This window comes from Rhinoderma darwinii, chromosome 3 (assembly GCF_050947455.1).
Source record: "Rhinoderma darwinii isolate aRhiDar2 chromosome 3, aRhiDar2.hap1, whole genome shotgun sequence".
Classification (NCBI taxonomy): Eukaryota; Metazoa; Chordata; class Amphibia; order Anura; family Rhinodermatidae; genus Rhinoderma; species Rhinoderma darwinii.
In genome coordinates this window covers 9,010,084-9,033,370 of record NC_134689.1, presented here as the reverse complement: position 1 = coordinate 9,033,370, position 23,287 = coordinate 9,010,084, and the positions used below count along the sequence as shown (strand labels likewise).

Sequence of the window (23,287 nt, the reverse complement as noted above, 5' to 3'; positions counted from 1 at the left end):
GCACTGGAGGCCCCATTTATGATGTAGAGGGAATCTACTCACCTTAGTTGTAACGACTTCTCCGTTGGCGTTGAACATGAGGTAGATCACAGAGACCTGTCACACAGATGCAGGATTAGAATGGCATCAAACAGATGTTTAGCTCTATCTCTGGAAAATGTATAGGGCAAACCCTAAATAACACGAGTCAGTATATTTTTAGAATAGTTCTGGTCAATTTAAACGTAAATCGTTTTATTCTACCTAAAAATACGCACAAAACCGTCCGAGAAGCAAACAATGGTACTGTGCTGCCCTCTGGTGTCCATACTTAGAACTGCTTGCTTAGTAAACCTGTTTCATGATAACTTATGAGCTTGCTTGGACACTGCTAGGGGGTATGATGTATGAGCTATATGGCAGTATTATTTTGACACTACATGGGAGAATTATTTAGGGATTGTATAGTGGTATGTTTTGGACACTGTATGGGGAATGATTACGGAATTATATGGCGGTATTATTTAAGCATTATATGGCGTTATGATTTGGACACTGTATGGTGCTATGCTTTATGAGACATATGGCGGTATTATTTGGACACTATATTATTACGGCATTATATGGAGGTATTTGGAATCTGTAACAGGGTGTTATTTAGGGATTACATGTTGGAATTATTTGGGTACTATATGGGGGTATGAATTAACAGCTATATATCAGAATTATTTAGACACTATATGGTGGTATTATTAAGGATTGTATGGTGGTAAATGGCAGTTTTCTTTAGGCATTGAATGGCAGTATTGTATGGCTAGCGTATGGAATGGTTATGTTGGCACTGTATGGGGGCATTATTTGGATACTGTATGGAAGTATTATTTTATTTACGCAGTTTTTGAAATTCTGAGAATAACTTTATAAAAATGTTGAGTGCGGGGGCCGTACTGCTCAGGGGGGGGCGCATTTTCTATAAAACAGTCCCTGGCCAGATAGCCTTTATTGTGACCCCAAGCTGCATCCCAATTGCCTCCCTCATAAAGATCAACCATAGATCAGTCTTGCCAGATCAAGTTGTCCACGGCGAGAATGGGGAAGGTAGCGGGTAGGGTAACGCCCATTAGATAAGATCAATAACCCTCTTACACAATACAGACCTTCTTAGCACTTAGATCTTGGAAGAGAGGCGCCCTCTGCTGTTTGGTCATCCTGTTTTTCTTAGACTCTTTTGGAAGGTTGTGAGGCTTTTTGACAGAGCCGAGTTTTTCCTGAAAATATAAAAATGTGTAAATCATCTGCATAAACTAATCTCGTGTCCCCTGCGGCTTTCAGGGGCATGATGGGAGTTATAGTTTAGCCACAGGTTGGGGATCCCTGTCCTAGGTGTCATGTATTCTAAAGAATAGGTACTAAGTGATCCCACCTTTTAAAGGCATATTACATATTAAGACTTTGAGACTCGTCAGTAAAATGTAGATATCAGAGAACCTATTACATAACGAGCGGCCCCCGACCCCTTCCGGGCATAAAGAAAAGGAGGCGGGACTATAGTTACTGAGCGTTTCCTTCTGAAAATGAAAATCCCAAATAAATAAAAAAATCCCATAAATACAAAGTTCTCTTCTTCTACCACACATTTTATTTAACCATCTGTTTCTGGGAAAGCTGACTCTTTCCAAGACCCATCTGCTATTCAGGAGTCTTGGAAAGCTGGGTGAAAACCCCCTATGGGAGCTGTAATGGTGGCCATATTAGTTGCCACTCAGCTTTCCCAGAAACAGATATAAAACTAATATTACATAAAGAGATAATCCCAATTCTGTACGGACTCATTTCTTAATATATCTTTATAGCGGTCAGTGCCCCGTTTTGCTGATACAAAACCCCTTATAAATAAATGATACAATTTTGCAGCCACCACTAGGGGGAGCTGACTGTATAGATTTATACACTGAACTCAATAATAATACAGTATGCAGTAAACTCTTGAGCTCCCTCTAGTGGTGGCTGCCGACAACCAGAATTCTATCATTTACCTCTACGTCTGTGCAGGGGATTTGGAGCTCTGTATCAGCAAAATTGATAATGTAATATACACGTTACATAATTTTTTTGTCAAGATCTCTGATTGCTGTCAGTGATTGGAAACATTCTCATCTAGATTCAGAGGAGGAAAACCTCACCTGATCTAGTTTTGCAAAAGGTTTGTTAGGGTATGTTCACACAGAGTTTTTTCGCGCTGTTTTTGATGTGGAAACCGTGTCAGAATCTGTGCCAAAAAAAACGGCCGAAATCGCCTCCCATTGAAATCCTAACTCGCGAGAAAAAAAAAAGCGTCATGTCCTTTCTTCAGGTGTTTACGTCTCTGACCTTCCATTGACATCAATGGGAGGAAGAGAAAGCGGTTTTCGCCCGTGGCTCTCAATGGCCTCAGCAGAAAAATGCGGCAAAAAACGCGGCAAGTGGTCAGCTGGCATGTCAAAATCTGCAAAAAAACTCAGTGTGAACAGGGCCTTAGGCTATGTTCACACGGAGTATTTTGGGGGAGGAATATCTGCCTCAAAATTCCGTTTGGAACTTTGAGGCAGATATTCCTCTCCCTGCACGCCGATTTTCACGGCAATTATTGCGCCGTTTTTCGCCCGCGGCCATTGAGCGCCGCGGGCATAAAACAGCGAGAAATACCCTTTCTCCTGCCTCCCATTGAAGTCAATGGGAGGTCAGAGGCGGAAGCGCCCGAAGATAGGGCATGTCGCTTCTTTTTCCCGCGAGGCAGTTTTACTGCTCACGGGAAAAAAGACGCCGACGCCTCCCATTGAAATCAATGGGAGGCGTTCTCGGGCCGTTTCTGCCGAGTTTTGCGACGCGGTTTCCGCGTCAAAAAACTCGGCAAAATACCCCGTGTGAACATAGCCTTACAGTGTATTCGCGTCGGCCATCCTCTATAAGCTAAATACACAAGCTTCTAGACTCCAGGCTAATTGCTCTTAGCTACATGGATACATTGCAACGAAACCTCAGCTAGTTTTCAAAAGGTTTTCAGCCTTCGAATGTAAACATTGACATTCACCGACAACAAGCAGAGGAAGAAACATTTAATTTGAAAGATAAAAACATTTCTCAGGACTAAGTTAACTTCAAGTGAAATTTTTCTATTTTTTTAAACATATTTTTTGATCAAGTATAAACACCCCCCGACCCAGCGTTAAAGGGGCCATGTCAAGAGGAGACGCTTGGAAGTGCTCTAACGATGACAACCAAGGGGGCACAATTGCCCCCCCCAATGAATGGCCCACCACAGTATACATAAGGGGGCCGGAAAATAAGCAGGCCACATATGTCCCACAACTTGTGGGACTCCTCTCAGCTCTGCTAAATGGCTAAGAGTGATCACATGACACATCTCACTACAGTCTTTCTTCTATAAGAGTCAGGGAGGCGGAGCTCATTACACCCGACTGCTTGAATGGCCCTTTTGGGGGGCTCATTGTGGATAAAATTGCCTCCATAGTTCCCTAGAGTAAAGGGATCCTGTCCTGGTGATGTCTTCAAGGGATTTCCAAGATTAGAAAAAGGGATCTTCTTTCTTTCCAACAACAGCGCCACTCTTGACCATAGGCTGTGTCTAGTATTGCAGCTCATCCCTATTCAAGTGAATGGAGTTGAGCTGCAATTCCAGACACAGCCTATGGTCAAGAGTGGCGCTGTTTCTGGAAAGAAAGCAGATCCCTTCTTTTTTCTAATCCTGGACAACCCCTTTAAGCTAAGACTTTACAGTAACATCCACCAGCCCGGCATAGGCTTAAAGAGGAGCTGTCCCCTCTCCTGACCTGTCTATTTTAGTCAATACTTGTATTCCCCATGAAATAACAATTGTGAAACATATTTTCGTAGAACTCTGCGTTGTGCCGTTCCTCTGTTATTCCTCCTAGAAACATATGAATAAATTAACAACTGGGTTTTACCATTAACCTTGTCAAAGAGGCGTGTCCCTGCACAGTCTCACTCTGCCAGCACTGATTGGACAGTGTCAGACTGTGTATGGACACGCCCCCAACTGGTAACACCCAGCTGTCAATTTATTCCTACATTTCTAGGAGGAATAACAGAGGAACGTAGAGTTCTAAGAAAAGATCCTCTAGAATTGTTATTTCTTTGGTATATGAGTATTTACTAAAACAGACATGTCAGGAGAGGGGACGGATCCTATGTAGGGTGAAAATGCAATGTAAAACTATGTATAAAACAGAATAAACATAGCAGAAGTGGAGTCACCGATGATCGCCAAGTTCTTGGACGCAGCTCAAGGAGGAACACGCTACACACCCCAAACATCACTCCGCCATCTTGGTTCTGTAGTATAATAACTATACTGAATGTTCCCTGTAGGGGGTGCGTACAAGTGTAGTCGGTCACTACTTTGCTACAAGACCTAATATTATAAGGAACAGGAGGAAGTTTGTAAGGGATATCGATATTACTAAAATTGGCCACTCCCCTATTACCTTGTAGCCAGCTGCAAAGCATTATGGTCTAAAAGTTTAAAGGACACTAAAAACGCATTTAGGGAGGTTTTTTTTTGCAAATTCCTCTTAATGCTGCATTCATACATTTATACTGCTTGCTTACAATAATTAATATCCTTAAAGTGGAAATGCCCTTTAATAGTGACAACCACTATTTTGCATAAATAATGAGCGGTTGTCACAGCTCCACCTCTTTTTACTAACATTACCAAAAAGTGATCAGCTCTTTTTTAAAAGCCTTGAATGGCAAGTAAATCATTAAAGGATTATTTCTAACCCTAACCCTAAAGATTTTTTTCCCCTGGATTCTGTCTAGGATGTTGAGTAATATAGTTATTTTTTTTTTATACTTCTCCAACTGCATATATATTTACCTATATAGTGATTCTATGTGCTGCAGCATAATATTATACACCTTCAATGAGCAGGACCTACAGCTCCGTTCACCTGGTCAGTTTTATGAATAGAATTCCAGAACTACAGTGAAGACTGACACAAGGAGTATAAGGGAGCAGGTGAGAGGAATACGACTTGTCTGGTCTGTAGAAAGCTGGTGACAACCTCTATGGGCACTGTAATAGTGGCCATTACTGGTTGTTAGCTGCGGACCCAATCACTGAACATGAAGAACCAGGAGACCCTCATTCCAGTCACCACATCACACGCCCAATCATCACAGCTCACACAAAACCTAATATTTGAAACACGACTTCAGAGGCTGAAATGCGAATATTCCCCGAAGACCGAGCAAGACGGATTTGTAAAAGCAAAGAATCCGTGACCTATTTATAAACCTCAAGACGTCTGGAGGAGGATGAGGAGCCGATAAAAGATCTCAAGGATCTGAGAGAATCTTCAGACCTTAAAGGGAAACTCCAGTCATGTCATGTGTCACCGCCACCATGTAAAGGATTTGGGCTCGTTGTATTTGAGGTTACAGTAGGGATCCTGGAACTGTTCCCCGGCCTCATTACCCCACACACCCAAAGTGGCCATACAATAGATAGCCCTTAACTAATAGCTACCCCTATTATAGGGGCACTGTGGCTGGCACTATTCCAGAGGCACTGTAACTGGCACTGTTTTAAGGGGCAATGTGGTTGGCACTATTCTTGGGACATTGCAGCTGGCACTACTCTAGGGGCACTGTTCCTGGCACTATTCTAAGGGGCACTGTGGTTGGCACTATTCTAGGGACATTACGGCTGGCACTACTCTAGGGTCACTGTGGCTAACACTATTATAGGGGCACTGTGGCTGGCACGATTACTATTTTAGGGGAATTGTGGCTTGTACTATTTTAAAGTACTGTAGCTGGCAGTATTCTAGGGGCACTGTGGCCGAAACTATTCTAGAGGCACTGTACCTGGAACTATTCTATGGAGCACTGTGGTTGGCATTATTCTAGGGACATTGTGGCTGGCACTATTCTTGGAGCACTCTGGCTGGCACTATTACTATTTTAGGGGCACTGTGGCTGGCAGTATTCCAGAGGCACTGTAACTGGCACTATTCTAATGGGCACTGTGGTTTGAACTATTCTAGGGGGACTGTAACTGGCACTATTCTAAAGGACACTGTGGTTGGCACTATTCTAGAAACATTGCGGCCGGCACTATTCTTGGGGTCCTGCGGCTGGCACTATTCTTGGGGACACTGTCTGTCACTATTCTAGTTTAGCTTGGACTATTTTAGGGACACTGTGTCTTGCAGTACTCTAGAGGCAATGTGGCTGGCACTATTCTTGGGGACCTGTGGCTGGCACTATTCTTGGGGACACTGTGGCTGGCACTATTCTTGGGGACACTGTGGCTGGCACTATTCTTGGGGACACTGTGGCTGGCACTACTCTTGGGGACCTGTGGCTGGCACTATTCTTGGGGACCTGTGGCTGGCACTATTCTTGGGGACCTGTGGCTGGCACTATTCTTGGGGACCTGTGGCTGGCACTATTCTTGGGGACCTGTGGCTGGCACTATTCTTGGGGACACTGTGGCTGGCACTATTCTAGTTTACCTTGGACTATTTTAGGGACACTGTGGCTGGCTCTATTCAAGGGGCATTGCAACTGGCACTTTTCTAGGTATATTGTGGTTGGCATGAAGATTGGCATTATTACTATTCTAGGGGCATTAGACTTGGACTAGTTTAGGGGCACTTTGGCTGACACTATGTTTGGGGCACTGTGGCTGACACTATGTTTGGGGCACTGTGGCTGACACTATGTTTGGGGCACTGTGGCTGGCAGTATACTAGGGGACATTATCTGTCAATATAATACGGGCATTAAGATGTAGTTTACATTGTCACAGACTCCCGTCTTTCTTCCCGTGAAGGTTACATTATGGTTTCTACAATTCAGCAACTTCTGACAATCATCTTCTCGACACACAGAATTTCACCCTCTCAGCAAATATGTGCCAGGCTCCACCCTCTCAGCAAATATGTGCCAGGCTCCACCCTCTCAGCAAATATGTGCCAGGCTCCACCCTCTCAGCAAATATGTGCCAGGCTCCACCCTCTCAGCAAAAGCACACAGTCAGGTGACAATTAGGCTCCGCCTGGCAAAACTAAGAAATGGTGCATCTTGGGAGATGAATAAAATAAAACATCTGGTATGTAAACATCTTTATTCTACTTCTGTCTTGCTTGTTCTTTTAGGTCTCCTACAAGGGGCTGATGTAACACTATGTTATGGCTGGAGTTCCCCTTTAAGCCTCGTTCTTACTTTCCTTCACCCTGGACGCTTCAGAGACCGGATTCATCACAGTGTAGTAACTCCTGAGTCTGTGTTTCAAATATTAAATATCAGAAATTATGTTCACATCAAAGTCCATCAAGAATAAACGTGAGCTTTTGATTTTTTTAAGAAAATAACAAGGAATTTAAAGCCTCAGTTATGCCCCGATATATTTAAAGGGGAAGTCACCTCCCTTCTAAATGCCCTAATAGGAAATATAGAGGTAGTAGAGGTGGGTCCCAGATCAGAAATCACTGTAATTACAGGCTCTCGCTCTGGATAATGCCTTCTAATGTCTTAAACTCCAGTCACATCCAGAGCTGCATTCAAAATGCTGCTGTTTGTAATCAGTGAGTACTGTACTGACGGACAACTCTGATTGGAGATTTTATAATGCGCTGTGCAGTGCCTGGAGTAAAAATGACATCTATCACAATGCACCGCAGCAGAGTATTAATGTGGGAATATGCAAGCTGAGTGGTAGCAGAATTTTGAATGCAGCTCTGGATATGACTAGAGCATAACTTAAAGGGGCTTTCCTAAGATACAGTCCAGGACCAGAAATCTCATCAAAAGCTCTCGGATGTGAACGAGTCGTGCAGGTCGGTCAAGAACATTTACATTCTGGTGATCTGAGTTTGTCCGCTCGGGCCGGGTGTGTATTTCGGCGCCAGATTGGCTGATTCCTTTGTAAGGTGTCACCGCCCCTGCCTTAAAATACGGGAAGAAAATAAAATAAAAAGTAAGGAACAAAAACAAACACATGCCATATATGGTTAATATATTTTCACTTCTTAAAGTGGAAGTACACTTTTAACACTTGGGATCCTGGGCACCTAAAGTGTTAACATTTTATTATTCTATTGTGCTCGTAATTATAGGTCAATGTGCCCCCGAGGAGTCTGGGAAAGATGGGTGCCAATGATTATGGTGACTATTACAGAGACTGTCACACAGCTTTTCCAGACCCCTGCACGGCAAATTGACCCAGGTATTCATAACAAGAAGCTGGGTGACGACCAATATGGCCCCATCACAGCTCTTCTAGAGGTCGTCACCCAGCTTTCCTAGGTCCTGGATAATGATTGTGGTCGGGCTTTATGTGGAGATCGCAGTTATTAATACAATGAATAATTATAATCGGGCGCCGTCGGTGATAATTACCGTCTCTGCGCTCAGCCGCCGCCGCCGCCCTGCAATCACTGCCCTCGCTTTCTCTGTTGCGCCGTCATCTTCATCCTGGACAAAGTAAACGTCATTAATGGAGTCAAATATTATTACACCATCACATGACGTCACAACGATGCCAGCGCGCCAGGAAGACGCCAACTGTAAGAGAACAAACTAAAGTGCTGCCAACTGTGGAGAAACCGCTGACATTGTGTATTTAGTAAGAATTGTTTTGCAGTAGTGGTGCGGATCCATGTACATACACATACCCCATACATGCCCCACACATGCCCCACAAGTGCCCCACACGTGCCCCATACATACACCACACGTGCCCCATACATACACCACACGTGCCCCATACATGCCCCACACGTGCCCCATACATACACCACACGTGCCCCATACATACACCACACGTGCCCCATACATAAACCACACGTGCCCCATACATACACCACACGTGCCCCACACGTGCCCCATACATACACCACACGTGCCCCACACGTGCCCCATACATGCCCCACACATACCCCACACATGCCCACTTCTGAGAACTTCGATCAGCGAGATAACCGCGTGGTCCACAACATTTTTAGACTATTGTCCCACCCCTTAAAATACAGGCCATGCCCCTAACCAAATGCCCATAACAGTGCTTTTATAACAGTGACAGCCACAGTGGCCCCATAACAGTGACAGCCACAGTGGCCCCATAACAGTGACAGCCACAGTGGCCCCATAACACTGACAGCCACAGTGGCCCCGTGACAGTCACAGTGCTCTCCCAATTAGTGCTAGACACAGTGCTCCCATATTAGTCATTGCCATTATATGTTATCCCTAAGATAGTGCCAGGCAAAGTGTCCCCTGTGAAGCGACAGCCACAGTGACAACATAACATACCAGCAATAGTGCCCTGATAACAGTGACAGTCACAGTACCCGCCTAACTAGTGCCAGCCCCAGTACCCCATAATAGTGCCAGACACAGCGCTCACATAGCAGTGACAACATAACAGTGCCAGGCCCAGGTGACCTCAAGCTAGTGCCAGCCACAGTACCCCGATAAGAGTGCGATGCACAGTTTCCCCATAGCAGTGACAGCCACAATTTCCTCAAAATAGCTCCAGGCCCAGGTGACCTCAAATTACTGCCAGCCACAGTGCCCCCATAACAGTACCAGCCACAGAGCCCCTTCCTTTACCTGGAGAGGTCATGACGCTCTCTGCACAGTAGTGGTGATCCCTGCAGCCATCACTGAACCCCCAATGAATCTGGGAGACAAGCCCCCTCCGATGTACGAGAGGTCTCCCCTTTCCCCGAGTCTCCCAGATATTCGGGCAGAGCACACATGTATGACACCCCCTAGTGGCCTGGACCGGGACAGTTTCCAGTCATCTACATAGAAAACAGCCACATGCATAGGATTCAGTCCAGAGCTCCAAGAATGGATCCAGAGGGGAAGATAAAGGCTTAAAGGAGCGGGAGAGGCGATCAGTTTAATATAAATAGCAATATGTAAGGATGAAGGGGTTCCTGTGTGCAGGGGGGTTATTTTAGGGGGTGCACAGGTTTGCTATGATAAGCGTCACCTGGCAGCTGCTTATCCCCCGTTTCTTTGGCCGGGATGAATGTTTGGTCTTCTTACCTGTGGATCTTGGACTAGGATCCTCTCTGCAGGTTCTCTCTGGGAATTCCTTTCTCTCTTTGATTTAAGCAGCTTTCTCCGAGGTCTTACCTGTCATTCAGGGGAAGAATAAAGACAAGACATTAAATACACGGCAAGCAAAAGAACAAAGCCTAAACCTTCACGGGGGGGAGAAGATGATGCAGCGAGTGTCTTCGTGATATCAGTAGTGCCGCTCTATTTTGCATGTAATATTTCAACCCCAGATGAGTAACATGAGAACAATAAGATTTCAATACTCTGGTGCCTCCAGTAGGGGGTGCTGATTTGGGTAAAATATTTAGGGATCAGGCACCTCTCTTATGCACTCTTATTTGAGTGGATATTACAGCGCTGTTCATCCTAATCTTTATGGTTCATGAATAGAATGCAAGAACCACAGTGAAGACTGACACATAGGATTCTATGCATTCTCTGATTTTCTAATCACCCTCTGATAGTATATGGAATATGCTTGTAGCTATGTGATGTATCTTCGGATGTACCTACCTTACCAGCTAGTTCCATCAGATGGGCAGGAGGACCATTGGAGTCTGAGCTGTCCGATCCTCCGGTGCTGAAACCAGAGAACAGTCATATATCCAGACAGTATCCTCATACAAGAGCTGTGAACCTTGACGACCAACACTGGAAAGTTTACATCCATAGCTTTCCATATTTCACATTCAGAGCTGAAATCAAAACTCTGCTGCCCTCTGCTGGTTTAGTGTCTGTACAGAGCGTGCTCCACTTGGGTGCATTTTGGGATTCGTAGTGCTTACACCCTGTGCCGTCCAGTAATCTGATGTTTACTTTTGGATATTTTTTTACTCTCCATGCCACCTGTAGCTGCCCTCAGTATTTGTGCCAATAGGAGCAGTCAGGACTCCCATGAACCAGTAGATCCCATCAGAGATTGAAATCTAGTCTGACAACACTGTTCCCACGCTCTAGCTGAGAAGGAATCTCGGCAGAATAAATTCCTGATACGCTGCATGAAATTTCTAACATGTGACACTTCTAATTACTGAAGACCCAAAACTCACCTGGAATCAAGATCTGATAAGACGTCTTCCAAAACAGATTCAGAGTCCAAGCCGAGATGGTGATTGCAATTCACTTGTTGTTTTACCATTTCCTCCAGTTCTCTTAGACAAGTGTAATACTAGAAACAGATAATCCATTCAGATGTATGACGTTATATCTATATTCTTATACATAGGGGGCAGTATTATAGTAGTTATATTCTTGTATATAGGAGCAGTATTATAGTAGTTATATTCTTGTATATAGGAGCAGTATTATAGTAGTTATATTCTTGTATATAGGAGCAGTATTATAGTAGTTATATTCTTATACATAGGGGGCAGTATTATAGTAGTTATATTCTTGCATATATGGGCAGTATTATAGTAGTTATATTCTTGTATATAGGAGCAGTATTATAGTAGTTATATTCTTGTATATAGGGGCAGTATTATAGTAGTTATATTCTTGTATACAAGGGATGTATTATAGTAGTTATATTCTTGTATATAGGGGCAGTATTATAGTAGTTATATTCTTATACATAGGGGGCAGTATTATAGTAGTTATATTCTTGTATATAGGGGCAGTATTATAGTAGTTATATTCTTGTATATAGGAGGCAGTATAATAGTAGTTATCTTCTTGTATATAGGGAGCAGTATTATAGTAGTTATATTCTTGTATATAGGGGGCAGTATTATAGTAGTTATATTCTTGTATATAGGGGCAGTATTATAGTAGTTATATTCTTGTATATAGGGGGCAGTATTATAGTAGTTATATTCTTGTATATAGGAGCAGTATTATAGTAGTTATATTCTTGTATATAGGGGCAGTATTATAGTAATATATTCTTGTATATAGGGGGCAGTATTATAGTAGTTATATTCTTGTATATAGGGGGCAGTATTATAGTAATATATTCTTGTATATAGGGGGCAGTATTATAGTATTTATATTCTTGTATATAGGGGCAGTATTATAGTAGTTATATTCTTATGTATAGGGGGCAGTATTATAGTAGTTATATACTTATGTATAGGGGGCAGTATTATAGTAGTTATATTCTTATACATAGGGGGCAGTATTATAGTAGTTATATTCTTGTATATAGGGGCAGTATTATAGTAGTTATATTCTTGTATATAGGGGCAGTATTATAGTAGTTATATTCTTGTATATAGGGGGCAGTATTATAGTAGTTATATTCTTGTATATAGGAGGCAGTATTATAGTAGTTATATTCTTGTATATAGGGAGCAGTATTATAGTAGTTATATTCTTGTATATAGGAGCAGTATTATAGTATTTATATTCTTGTATATAGGGGCAGTATTATAGTAGTTATATTCTTGTATATAGGGGGCAGTATTATAGTAGTTATATTCTTGTATATAGGAGAAGTATTATAGTAGTTATATTCTTGTATATAGGGGGCAGTATTATAGTAGTTATATTCTTGTATATAGGGGGCAGTATTATAGTAGTTATATTCTTGTATATAGGGGGCAGTATTATAGTAGTTATATTCTTGTATATAGGGGGCAGTATTATAGTAGTTATATTCTTGTATATAGGGGGCAGTATTATAGTAGTTATATTCTTGTATATAGGGGCAGTATTATAGTAGTTATATTCTTGTATATAGGGGCAGTATTATAGTAGTTATATTCTTGTATATAGGGGGCAGTATTATAGTAGTTATATTCTTGTATATAGGAGGCAGTATTATAGTAGTTATATTCTTGTATATAGGGAGCAGTATTATAGTAGTTATATTCTTGTATATAGGAGCAGTATTATAGTATTTATATTCTTGTATATAGGGGCAGTATTATAGTAGTTATATTCTTGTATATAGGGGGCAGTATTATAGTAGTTATATTCTTGTATATAGGAGAAGTATTATAGTAGTTATATTCTTGTATATAGGGGGCAGTATTATAGTAGTTATATTCTTGTATATAGGGGGCAGTATTATAGTAGTTATATTCTTGTATATAGGGGACAGTATTATAGTAGTTATATTCTTGTATATAGGAGCAGTATTATAGTAGTTATATTCTTGTATATAGGGGACAGTATTATAGTAGTTATATTCTTGTATATAGGGGGCAGTATTATAGTAGTTATATTCTTGTATATAGGAGGCAGTATTATAGTAGTTATATTCTTGTATATAGGGGCAGTATTATAGTAGTTATATTCTTGTATATAGGGGCAGTATTATAGTAGTTATATTCTTGTATATAGGGGCAGTATTATAGTAGTTATATTCTTGTATATAGGGGCAGTATTATAGTAGTTATATTCTTGTATATAGGAGCAGTATTATAGTAGTTATATTCTTGTATATAGGGGGCAGTATTATAGTAGTTATATTCTTGTATATAGGAGGCAGTATTATAGTAGTTATATTCTTGTACATAGGGGGCAGTATTGTAGTAGTTATATTCTTATACATAGGGGGCAGTATTATAGTAGTTATATTCTTGTATATAGGGGCAGTATTATAGTAGTTATATTCTTGTATATAGGGGCAGTATTATAGTAGTTATATTCTTGTATATAGGGGGCAGTATTATAGTAGTTATATTCTTGTATATAGGGGCAGTATTATAGTAGTTATATTCTTGTATATAGGGGGCAGTATTATAGTAGTTATATTCTTGTATATAGGAGGCAGTATTATAGCAGTTATATTCTTGTATATAGGGGACAGTATTATAGTAGTTATATTCTTGTATATAGGAGGCAGTATTATAGTAGTTATATTCTTGTATATAGGGAGCAGTATTATAGTAGTTATATTCTTGTATATAGGAGCAGTATTATAGTATTTATATTCTTGTATATGGGGCAGTATTATAGTAGTTATATTCTTGTATATAGGGGGCAGTATTATAGTAGTTATATTCTTGTATATAGGGGCAGTATTATAGTAGTTATATTCTTGTATATAGGAGCAGTATTATAGTAGTTATATTCTTGTATATAGGGGGCAGTATTATAGTAGTTATATTCTTGTATATAGGGGCAGTATTATAGTAGTTATATTCTTGTATATAGGGGGCAGTATTATAGTAGTTATATTCTTGTATATAGGGGGCAGTATTATAGTAGTTATATTATTGTATATAGGGGCAGTATTATAGTAGTTATATTCTTGTACATAGGGGCAGTATTATAGTAGTTATATTCTTGTATATAGGGGGCAGTATTATAGTAGTTATATTCTTGTATATAGGGGGCAGTATTATAGTAGTTATATTCTTGTATATAGGGAGCAGTATTATAGTAGTTATATTCTTGTATATAGGGAGCAGTATTATAGTAGTTATATTCTTGTATATAGGAGGCAGTATTATAGTAGTTATATTCTTGTATATAGGGGCAGTATTATAGTAGTTATATTCTTGTATATAGGGGCAGTATTATAGTAGTTATATCCTTGTATATAGGGGCAGTATTATAGTAGTTATATTCTTGTATATAGGGGCAGTATTATAGTAGTTATATTCTTGTATATAGGGGCAGTATTATAGTAGTTATATTCTTGTATATAGGGGCAGTATTATAGTAGTTATATTCTTGTATATAGGAGGCAGTATTATAGTAGTTATATTCTTGTATATAGGTGGGCAGTATTATAGTAGTTATATTCTTGTATATAGGGGCAGTATTATAGTAGTTATATTCTTGTATATAGGGGCAGTATTATAGTAGTTATATTCTTGTATATAGGAGGCAGTATTATAGTAGTTATATTCTTGTATATAGGGGCAGTATTATAGTAGTTATATCCTTGTATATAGGGGCAGTATTATAGTAGTTATATTCTTGTATATAGGGGCAGTATTATAGTAGTTATATTCTTGTATATAGGGGCAGTATTATAGTAGTTATATTCTTGTATATAGGGGGCAGTAATATAGTAGTTATATTCTTGTATATAGGGGCAGTATTATAGTAGTTATATTCTTGTATATAGGAAGCAGTATTATAGTAGTTATATTCTTGTACATAGGGGGCAGTATTATAGTAGTTATATTCTTGTATATAGGAGCAGTATTATAGTAGTTATATTCTTGTATATAGGGGCAGTATTATAGTAGTTATATTCTTGTACATAGGAGGCAGTATTATAGTAGTTATATTCTTGTATATAGGAGCAGTATTATAGTAGTTATATTCTTGTATATAGGGGCAGTATTATAGTAGTTATATTATTGTATATAGGAGCAGTATTATAGTAGTTATATTCTTGTATATAGGAGCAGTATTATAGTAGTTATATTCTTGTATATAGGGGGCAGTATTATAGTAGTTATATTCTTGTATATAGGAGCAGTATTATAGTAGTTATATTCTTGTATATAGGGGCAGTATTATAGTAATATATTCTTGTATATAGGGGGCAGTATTATAGTAGTTATATTCTTGTATATAGGGGGCAGTATTATAGTAATATATTCTTGTATATAGGGGGCAGTATTATAGTATTTATATTCTTGTATATAGGGGCAGTATTATAGTAGTTATATTCTTATGTATAGGGGGCAGTATTATAGTAGTTATATTCTTATGTATAGGGGGCAGTATTATAGTAGTTATATTCTTATACATAGGGGGCAGTATTATAGTAGTTATATTCTTGTATATAGGGGCAGTATTATAGTAGTTATATTCTTGTATATAGGGGCAGTATTATAGTAGTTATATTCTTGTATATAGGGGGCAGTATTATAGTAGTTATATTCTTGTATATAGGAGGCAGTATTATAGTAGTTATATTCTTGTATATAGGGAGCAGTATTATAGTAGTTATATTCTTGTATATAGGAGCAGTATTATAGTATTTATATTCTTGTATATAGGGGCAGTATTATAGTAGTTATATTCTTGTATATAGGGGGCAGTATTATAGTAGTTATATTCTTGTATATAGGAGAAGTATTATAGTAGTTATATTCTTGTATATAGGGGGCAGTATTATAGTAGTTATATTCTTGTATATAGGGGGCAGTATTATAGTAGTTATATTCTTGTATATAGGGGGCAGTATTATAGTAGTTATATTCTTGTATATAGGGGGCAGTATTATAGTAGTTATATTCTTGTATATAGGGGCAGTATTATAGTAGTTATATTCTTGTATATAGGGGCAGTATTATAGTAGTTATATTCTTGTATATAGGGGGCAGTATTATAGTAGTTATATTCTTGTATATAGGAGGCAGTATTATAGTAGTTATATTCTTGTATATAGGGGCAGTATTATAGTAGTTATATTCTTGTATATAGGAGCAGTATTATAGTAGTTATATTCTTGTATATAGGGGGCAGTATTATAGTAGTTATATTCTTGTATATAGGAGGCAGTATTATAGTAGTTATATTCTTGTACATAGGGGGCAGTATTGTAGTAGTTATATTCTTATACATAGGGGGCAGTATTATAGTAGTTATATTCTTGTATATAGGGGCAGTATTATAGTAGTTATATTCTTGTATATAGGAGGCAGTATTATAGCAGTTATATTCTTGTATATAGGGGACAGTATTATAGTAGTTATATTCTTGTATATAGGAGGCAGTATTATAGTAGTTATATTCTTGTATATAGGGAGCAGTATTATAGTAGTTATATTCTTGTATATAGGAGCAGTATTATAGTATTTATATTCTTGTATATGGGGCAGTATTATAGTAGTTATATTCTTGTATATAGGGGGCAGTATTATAGTAGTTATATTCTTGTATATAGGGGCAGTATTATAGTAGTTATATTCTTGTATATAGGAGCAGTATTATAGTAGTTATATTCTTGTATATAGGGAGCAGTATTATAGTAGTTATATTCTTGTATATAGGAGCAGTATTATAGTAGTTATATTCTTGTATATAGGAGCAGTATTATAGTAGTTATATTCTTGTATATAGGAGCAGTATTATAGTAGTTATATTCTTGTATATAGGGGGCAGTATTATAGTAGTTATATTCTTGTATATAGGGGCAGTATTATAGTAGTTATATTCTTGTATATAGGGGGCAGTATTATAGTAGTTATATTCTTGTATATAGGGGGCAGTATTATAGTAGTTATATTATTGTATATAGGGGCAGTATTATAGTAGTTATATTCTTGTATATAGGGGGCAGTATTATAGTAGTTATATTCTTGTATATAGGGAGCAGTATTATAGTAGTTATATTCTTGTATATAGGAGGCAGTATTATAGTAGTTATATTCTTGTATATAGGGGCAGTATTATAGTAGTTATATTCTTGTATATAGGGGCAGTATTATAGTAGTTATATCCTTGTATATAGGGGCAGTATTATAGTAGTTATATTCTTGTATATAGGGGCAGTATTATAGTAGTTATATTCTTGTATATAGGGGCAGTATTATAGTAGTTATATTCTTGTATATAGGGGCAGTATTATAGTAGTTATATTCTTGTATATAGGAGGCAGTATTATAGTAGTTATATTCTTGTATATAGGTGGGCAGTATTATAGTAGTTATATTCTTGTATATAGGGGCAGTATTATAGTAGTTATATTCTTGTATATAGGGGCAGTATTATAGTAGTTATATTCTTGTATATAGGAGGCAGTATTATAGTAGTTATATTCTTGTATATAGGGGCAGTATTATAGTAGTTATATCCTTGTATATAGGGGCAGTATTATAGTAGTTATATTCTTGTATATAGGGGCAGTATTATAGTAGTTATATTCTTGTATATAGGGGCAGTATTATAGTAGTTATATTCTTGTATATAGGGGGCAGTAATATAGTAGTTATATTCTTGTATATAGGGGCAGTATTATAGTAGTTATATTCTTGTATATAGGAAGCAGTATTATAGTAGTTATATTCTTGTACATAGGGGGCAGTATTATAGTAGTTATATTCTTGTATATAGGAGCAGTATTATAGTAGTTATATTCTTGTATATAGGGGCAGTATTATAGTAGTTATATTCTTGTACATAGGAGGCAGTATTATAGTAGTTATATTCTTGTATATAGGAGCAGTATTATAGTAGTTATATTCTTGTATATAGGGGCAGTATTATAGTAGTTATATTATTGTATATAGGGAGCAGTATTATAGTAGTTATATTCTTGTATATAGTGGCAGTATTATAGTAGTTATATTCTTGTATATAGAGGGCAGTATTATAGTAGTTATATTCTTGTATATAGGAGCAGTATTATAGTAGTTATATTCTTGTATATAGGAGCAGTATTATAGTAGTTATATTCTTGTATATAGGAGCAGTATTATAGTAGTTATATTCTTATGTATAGGGGGCAGTATTATAGTAGTTATATTCTTGTATATAGGAGGCAGTATTATAGTAGTTATAGTCTTGTATATAGGGGCAGTATTATAGTAGTTATATTCTTGTATATAGGGGGCAGTATTATAGTAGTTATATTTTTGTATATAGGGGCAGTATTATAGTAGTTATATTCTTGTATATAGGGGCAGTATTATAGTAGTTATATTCTTGTATATAGGAGCAGTATTATAGTAGTTATATTCTTGTATATAGGGGGCAGTATTATAGTAGTTATATTCTTGTATATAGGGGCAGTATTATAGTAGTTATATTCTTATGTATAGGGGGCAGTATTATAGTAGTTATATTCTTATGTATAGGGGGCAGTATTATAGTAGTTATATTCTTGTATATAGGAGGCAGTATTATAGTAGTTATAGTCTTGTATATAGGGGCAGTATTATAGTAGTTATATTCTTGTATATAGGGGGCAGTATTATAGTAGTTATATTTTTGTATATAGGGGCAGTATTATAGTAGTTATATTCTTGTATATAGGGGCAGTATTATAGTAGTTATATTCTTGTATATAGGAGCAGTATTATAGTAGTTATATTCTTGTATATAGGGGGCAGTATTATAGTAGTTATATTCTTGTATATAGGGGCAGTATTATAGTAGTTATATTCTTATGTATAGGGGGCAGTATTATAGTAGTTGTTTCCTTGTACATAGAGGCACGTATTCGGTGTTAAATCCTAAACTTCATGGACCAAGCTATATTTGATAAAATCTCTTCAGTATAGGAATGTTTACTACATCAATGAATATAGTAATTTGCCGCACACGTCGGTTGTGAGTTGGGATATTGTATTCTTATATATGGTGTATCACTGCTGAGCCTATATTTCCCCAGAGCTGTGCAGCCACTAGTAATGGGATCAAGGTCACCTCCGGCAAGTTTATACTGTAACCTGCCAATGGCGACCTGTTCCAGGTTGTGAGTGTTCACAGCACACATGTTGTCACAGATCACCCTTAGAGATCATCGTGACTCAGACTTCTCCTCCCTCCCAGTGCTAGGGACTTGCTTGTATTTCCCATAGGAAGCAGCGCACTTACTTTAGTTTGGTCCGGGTCACAATACTCTAAAAGTGCATCGCAGAAATGGTAACCCAGCGACTCCAGATCCTTTGTGCAGAAATGAGTTCCACGTCGCTTTCCTGTAATTTACAGAGAACAGCAGAGCTCAAAAGGTATCAAAAATGTAAGGGGTTTGTCAGCTTTGTGTACAGGGCGCTCATTCATGGTATAACAAAATAAAAGTTTTGCAACTTTCTTATATACTTTGTTTGAGTTCCTCACTATTTTCAAGATCTTCGCCTGCTCTCATGGTCGGGAAAAATTCTTGTTTATATCCAGAGGGTGAAAATGAACCCTGATAAAATCCAAAACGACACAGCTGCAGGGCTCGTTACAGTGTATCAGCGCTCACTCTTGTAACAAGCCATGTGCATGTGACCACTCAATATGATCAGGGCAGGTTTTCAGCCTATGGATGTAAACAAAAATATTCCAAAACACGAGGAGGCCTGAGGGGGCGGAGCATGACACCAGGATTTAAAGAATCGAGAGAGAATTTCTCTGTGTCAGGCTCCGCCTCCTCAGCCTCTACACTAGGTGTAACACAGTGTATCAGATTTGCCTGGAGCGTTCCCTTAAACTCTGGCAACTAATCTTAAAGAAACACACACATATATAGAAGTAGATGCCGAGTCCCAGATCTCATCTGAGTTTGCCACTTAAAGTGTAACTCCACTTTTAATAAATTTCTGCAATATAAAATTATATATAATGCCGAACAACTGCTTTACTTATCCTGAGTTACCTCCAGAGCTGCATTCACAATTCTGATAATTTTCCATTACCAGAGAACAACTTAACGTGGGAGAATAAGTGACTCTGCTTTGCTTTACTATACAGACTTTTTAGTTATATCTCTTATATTCCTTTTTTGCAATTCTCCTGGTTTCACAGATTGCCGAGAGTTTGCCATCAATGGACGTGATCAGAATGCACCAATGTTGGGATGACGTACGGTACTTATGGTGCAGATGAGGATTCTGGGTAATTGACAATATACTATGTAATAAGCTAGGAAATACCAGAGGGCCTGCTGAGTCTAGATATAGGAAATTACATAAAGTCACAAATGAGAAACATCTTAATATAGAAGAAGAAATGGAATTTCCACTCTGGCATCGTATGGAAAATGAATTCTTTCTGCATTTAAAGTGACAGTACCACTAAAATTTGTTTTCTAAGAATCCAGCTCCTATTCATGTCAACAGGTTCCATGTACAGTTGTATACAGATCGCCCTCTAGTGGAGGCAACAAGCAGTTGAGAATGTTACTGGTACGTATGTGTGGTAAAATATCCTATGTAATATATTTTGTTCACCCGTACAATTAAAGGGATTCTCCAGGAGTTTTACTGTATATAAATGGATTTTAATAACTTATTCTGTACTGATCACTGCTAATGTTTACACTGCTGAGCAGCTCATTGTGGGCGGGGCTACAGTGTGATTGACAGTTCTGCTCTCAGATCCTGTTTACACCCAAAGATGTGCTGCCGACAACGATAATATTTTAGGCTGCGTAAATGATACAGGCATCCGATGAACGGGCGTTTGCTTGTTCATTGGCTGATCGTTGCCTTGTTTACATAGGGCAATTATCGTAAACGAGCGCTCTGTGAACCCTCGTTTGCTCGATAATTGGCTGGCGCAAAAGGGCCTTAAATAGTCATCGTGTCCTGGTGGTGACTGATAACAAGACGTTCTATGTAAAGTACAAAATGTAATAAGAAAGATGAGCTCACCCAGTGATGACCCGCAGAACGTGGCCTCCAGTGTATAGCTGTTCCGAATGCCCATTTTCCACATGACTACACGGCCCGTCCCTTCCTTATTCCTCTGCACCTTGAACTTGCATCCTGAAAATGAGAACTGAATGGGACATTTGGTAAGAAGCCAAGGACAAGAGAAGAAATAAAAAATGCGTGAAAATGAGACGTACAGTACAGAAATACAGTAGTTCTAGGGACATTTCCACAGCCATAGAGTTAAATAACAAAATTCTGGCTGCCTGCAGCCATCACTAGGGGGAGCTCAGGAGCTTACTGCATACAGTTTTATTATAGAGTTCAATGTATAAACAGTCTTCAGTAAGCTATTAAGCTCCCTCTGGTGGTTCCTGCAGGTTGTTAGAATGTTATCATGTAATTCTATATTTGTGTGATGAGAAGCAGGGAATTTAAAGCTCTGTATCAGAAAAACAGCGCTCCATCCCACACAAAGAAGCTCAAAACCTGTCTAAACTTAATACTTCTCACAGCTGATGAGTTGTTACAATTGTATCTAGACTAGACAATCCTCTGTGAGAAGTATTAATCAAGACTTATTTAATTCACTGACAGCAAGCAGTGATCTTGAATTGAGAGACAGAATATTAGAAAATGACTGAACTTTGATTAAGCTGTTTATATAAAAGTGGAAAATTCCTTCAAAGAGCAATTGCTTGACAAGGTGTTTCGCTCTTCGCGGATTATTACAGAACTTCGAGAGCCGCTCAGCAAATGCAGCTGCCCTAATGCCATAATTTAAAGGAGTGTGTCATCGAAATAGATTGTCCTCCTCTCAGGACACTCCCTACTTGTTAGAAGGCTCCCTTGACAATAAGCTGATCACAAAGTGTCCCATTGCTGGGGTATCCGGCGATCAGCTGTGATCTGTGGGGAAACCTTACAGTAAGTGTTTAATTTCCCTGCAGCACCACCACAGGAGAAATGAAGTATTACATCTTACCCATTCACATCAATGTGTTGTCTGTGTAATGCAGGACAGGACATGTCCTCCAGAGAGAGAGAGAGAGAGAGAGACGATCTATGTAATCGCTCTCCACTCTGACCAAGAGATGAGGATCCTGAATAGAGGACCCCCCTCTAGTAACTCAGAATTCCCTAATAGGATGTATGGAAATGGGTTTTCTAAACTGGACAATTCCTTTATTCCACTCCTTGATATATTCTTAGGAACTCGTGATTAATTACCTTGTCGGGGGAGATCTTGCCGAGCATAAACGGGAAGATGCGTTCACACAAGCGACTGTTGCGACCGTTCTGGGCACCTCTGCCTTTACACCCGTACATAAAGATGTTCTGCTTCCTGCTGTGTCCATGCAGGTCGCAATACAGCAAGATCTCCCGCTCTTCCATCACCCTGTGAGAGAGGAAAGGACAGGAACCAAGTTACCAGAGACGGATGTCACCGGAGGGCGCCATCTTTAAGACCTCTGACTGCAGAGATGAATGGCATTTCTATCAATCACGCTCATTGCCCCTCATCCATCACCTGTCATCTAGTGCTCTATGCGCTGAATAATACAAGAGGGGGGTCCCAATAAGGGGTCTTTATTACCTCGGACACATGCAAAGGCGCTACTTAAAGCAGACAAACCCCTTTAAAGCTGTCCCACAGGGATTGTCAATGACACATTAGCCTTGTCATGCAAAAAATCAGAGGTAGGGCTGCGACAAAGACTAAATAAGAAGAATTGACATTGAGGAGACCGGGAAAGCTGGGTGTCTACTCTTATAAGGAGCAGCAAAGTTTACCATATTGGTTGTCAGCTTTCCAAGCATAATAGCCAAATACAGACATTACACCCTAGAGGTTGTCGTTGCCCCGCCCCTTTTACGGTTTTCCCCCAAACATAATAAATTCCCATTGTTAATATAAAATGCTGCAGACCTGGCTGCAATGTATAGGAGCCGCGTAGAACATGGAGGGGAGGTCTAACAATAGTAATAAT

At 38.9% G+C, this 23,287-nt stretch overlaps 1 protein-coding gene across 4 annotated transcripts in view; it reads right to left on the bottom strand.

The window, feature by feature from the left end:
- The window catches only part of AGBL3 (AGBL carboxypeptidase 3), an 84,528-nt gene that overhangs the window by 9,466 nt on the left and 51,775 nt on the right, over positions 1-23,287 (bottom strand). For 3 of the 4 annotated variants that reach the window (XM_075855830.1, XM_075855833.1, XM_075855832.1), the window contains 10 exons: positions 22,527-22,695; positions 21,297-21,423; positions 19,534-19,634; positions 11,130-11,248; positions 10,594-10,660; positions 10,066-10,155; positions 8,410-8,484; positions 7,867-7,956; positions 1,137-1,247; positions 43-96 (listed from right to left, as the gene is read on the bottom strand). In XM_075855830.1, coding sequence (XP_075711945.1) covers positions 43-96; positions 1,137-1,247; positions 7,867-7,956; positions 8,410-8,484; positions 10,066-10,155; positions 10,594-10,660; positions 11,130-11,248; positions 19,534-19,634; positions 21,297-21,423; positions 22,527-22,695 — 1,003 coding nt within the window. The remainder of the gene's footprint in view (positions 1-42; positions 97-1,136; positions 1,248-7,866; positions 7,957-8,409; positions 8,485-10,065; positions 10,156-10,593; positions 10,661-11,129; positions 11,249-19,533; positions 19,635-21,296; positions 21,424-22,526; positions 22,696-23,287) is intronic. The other variant, XM_075855831.1, reaches the window with a different exon arrangement.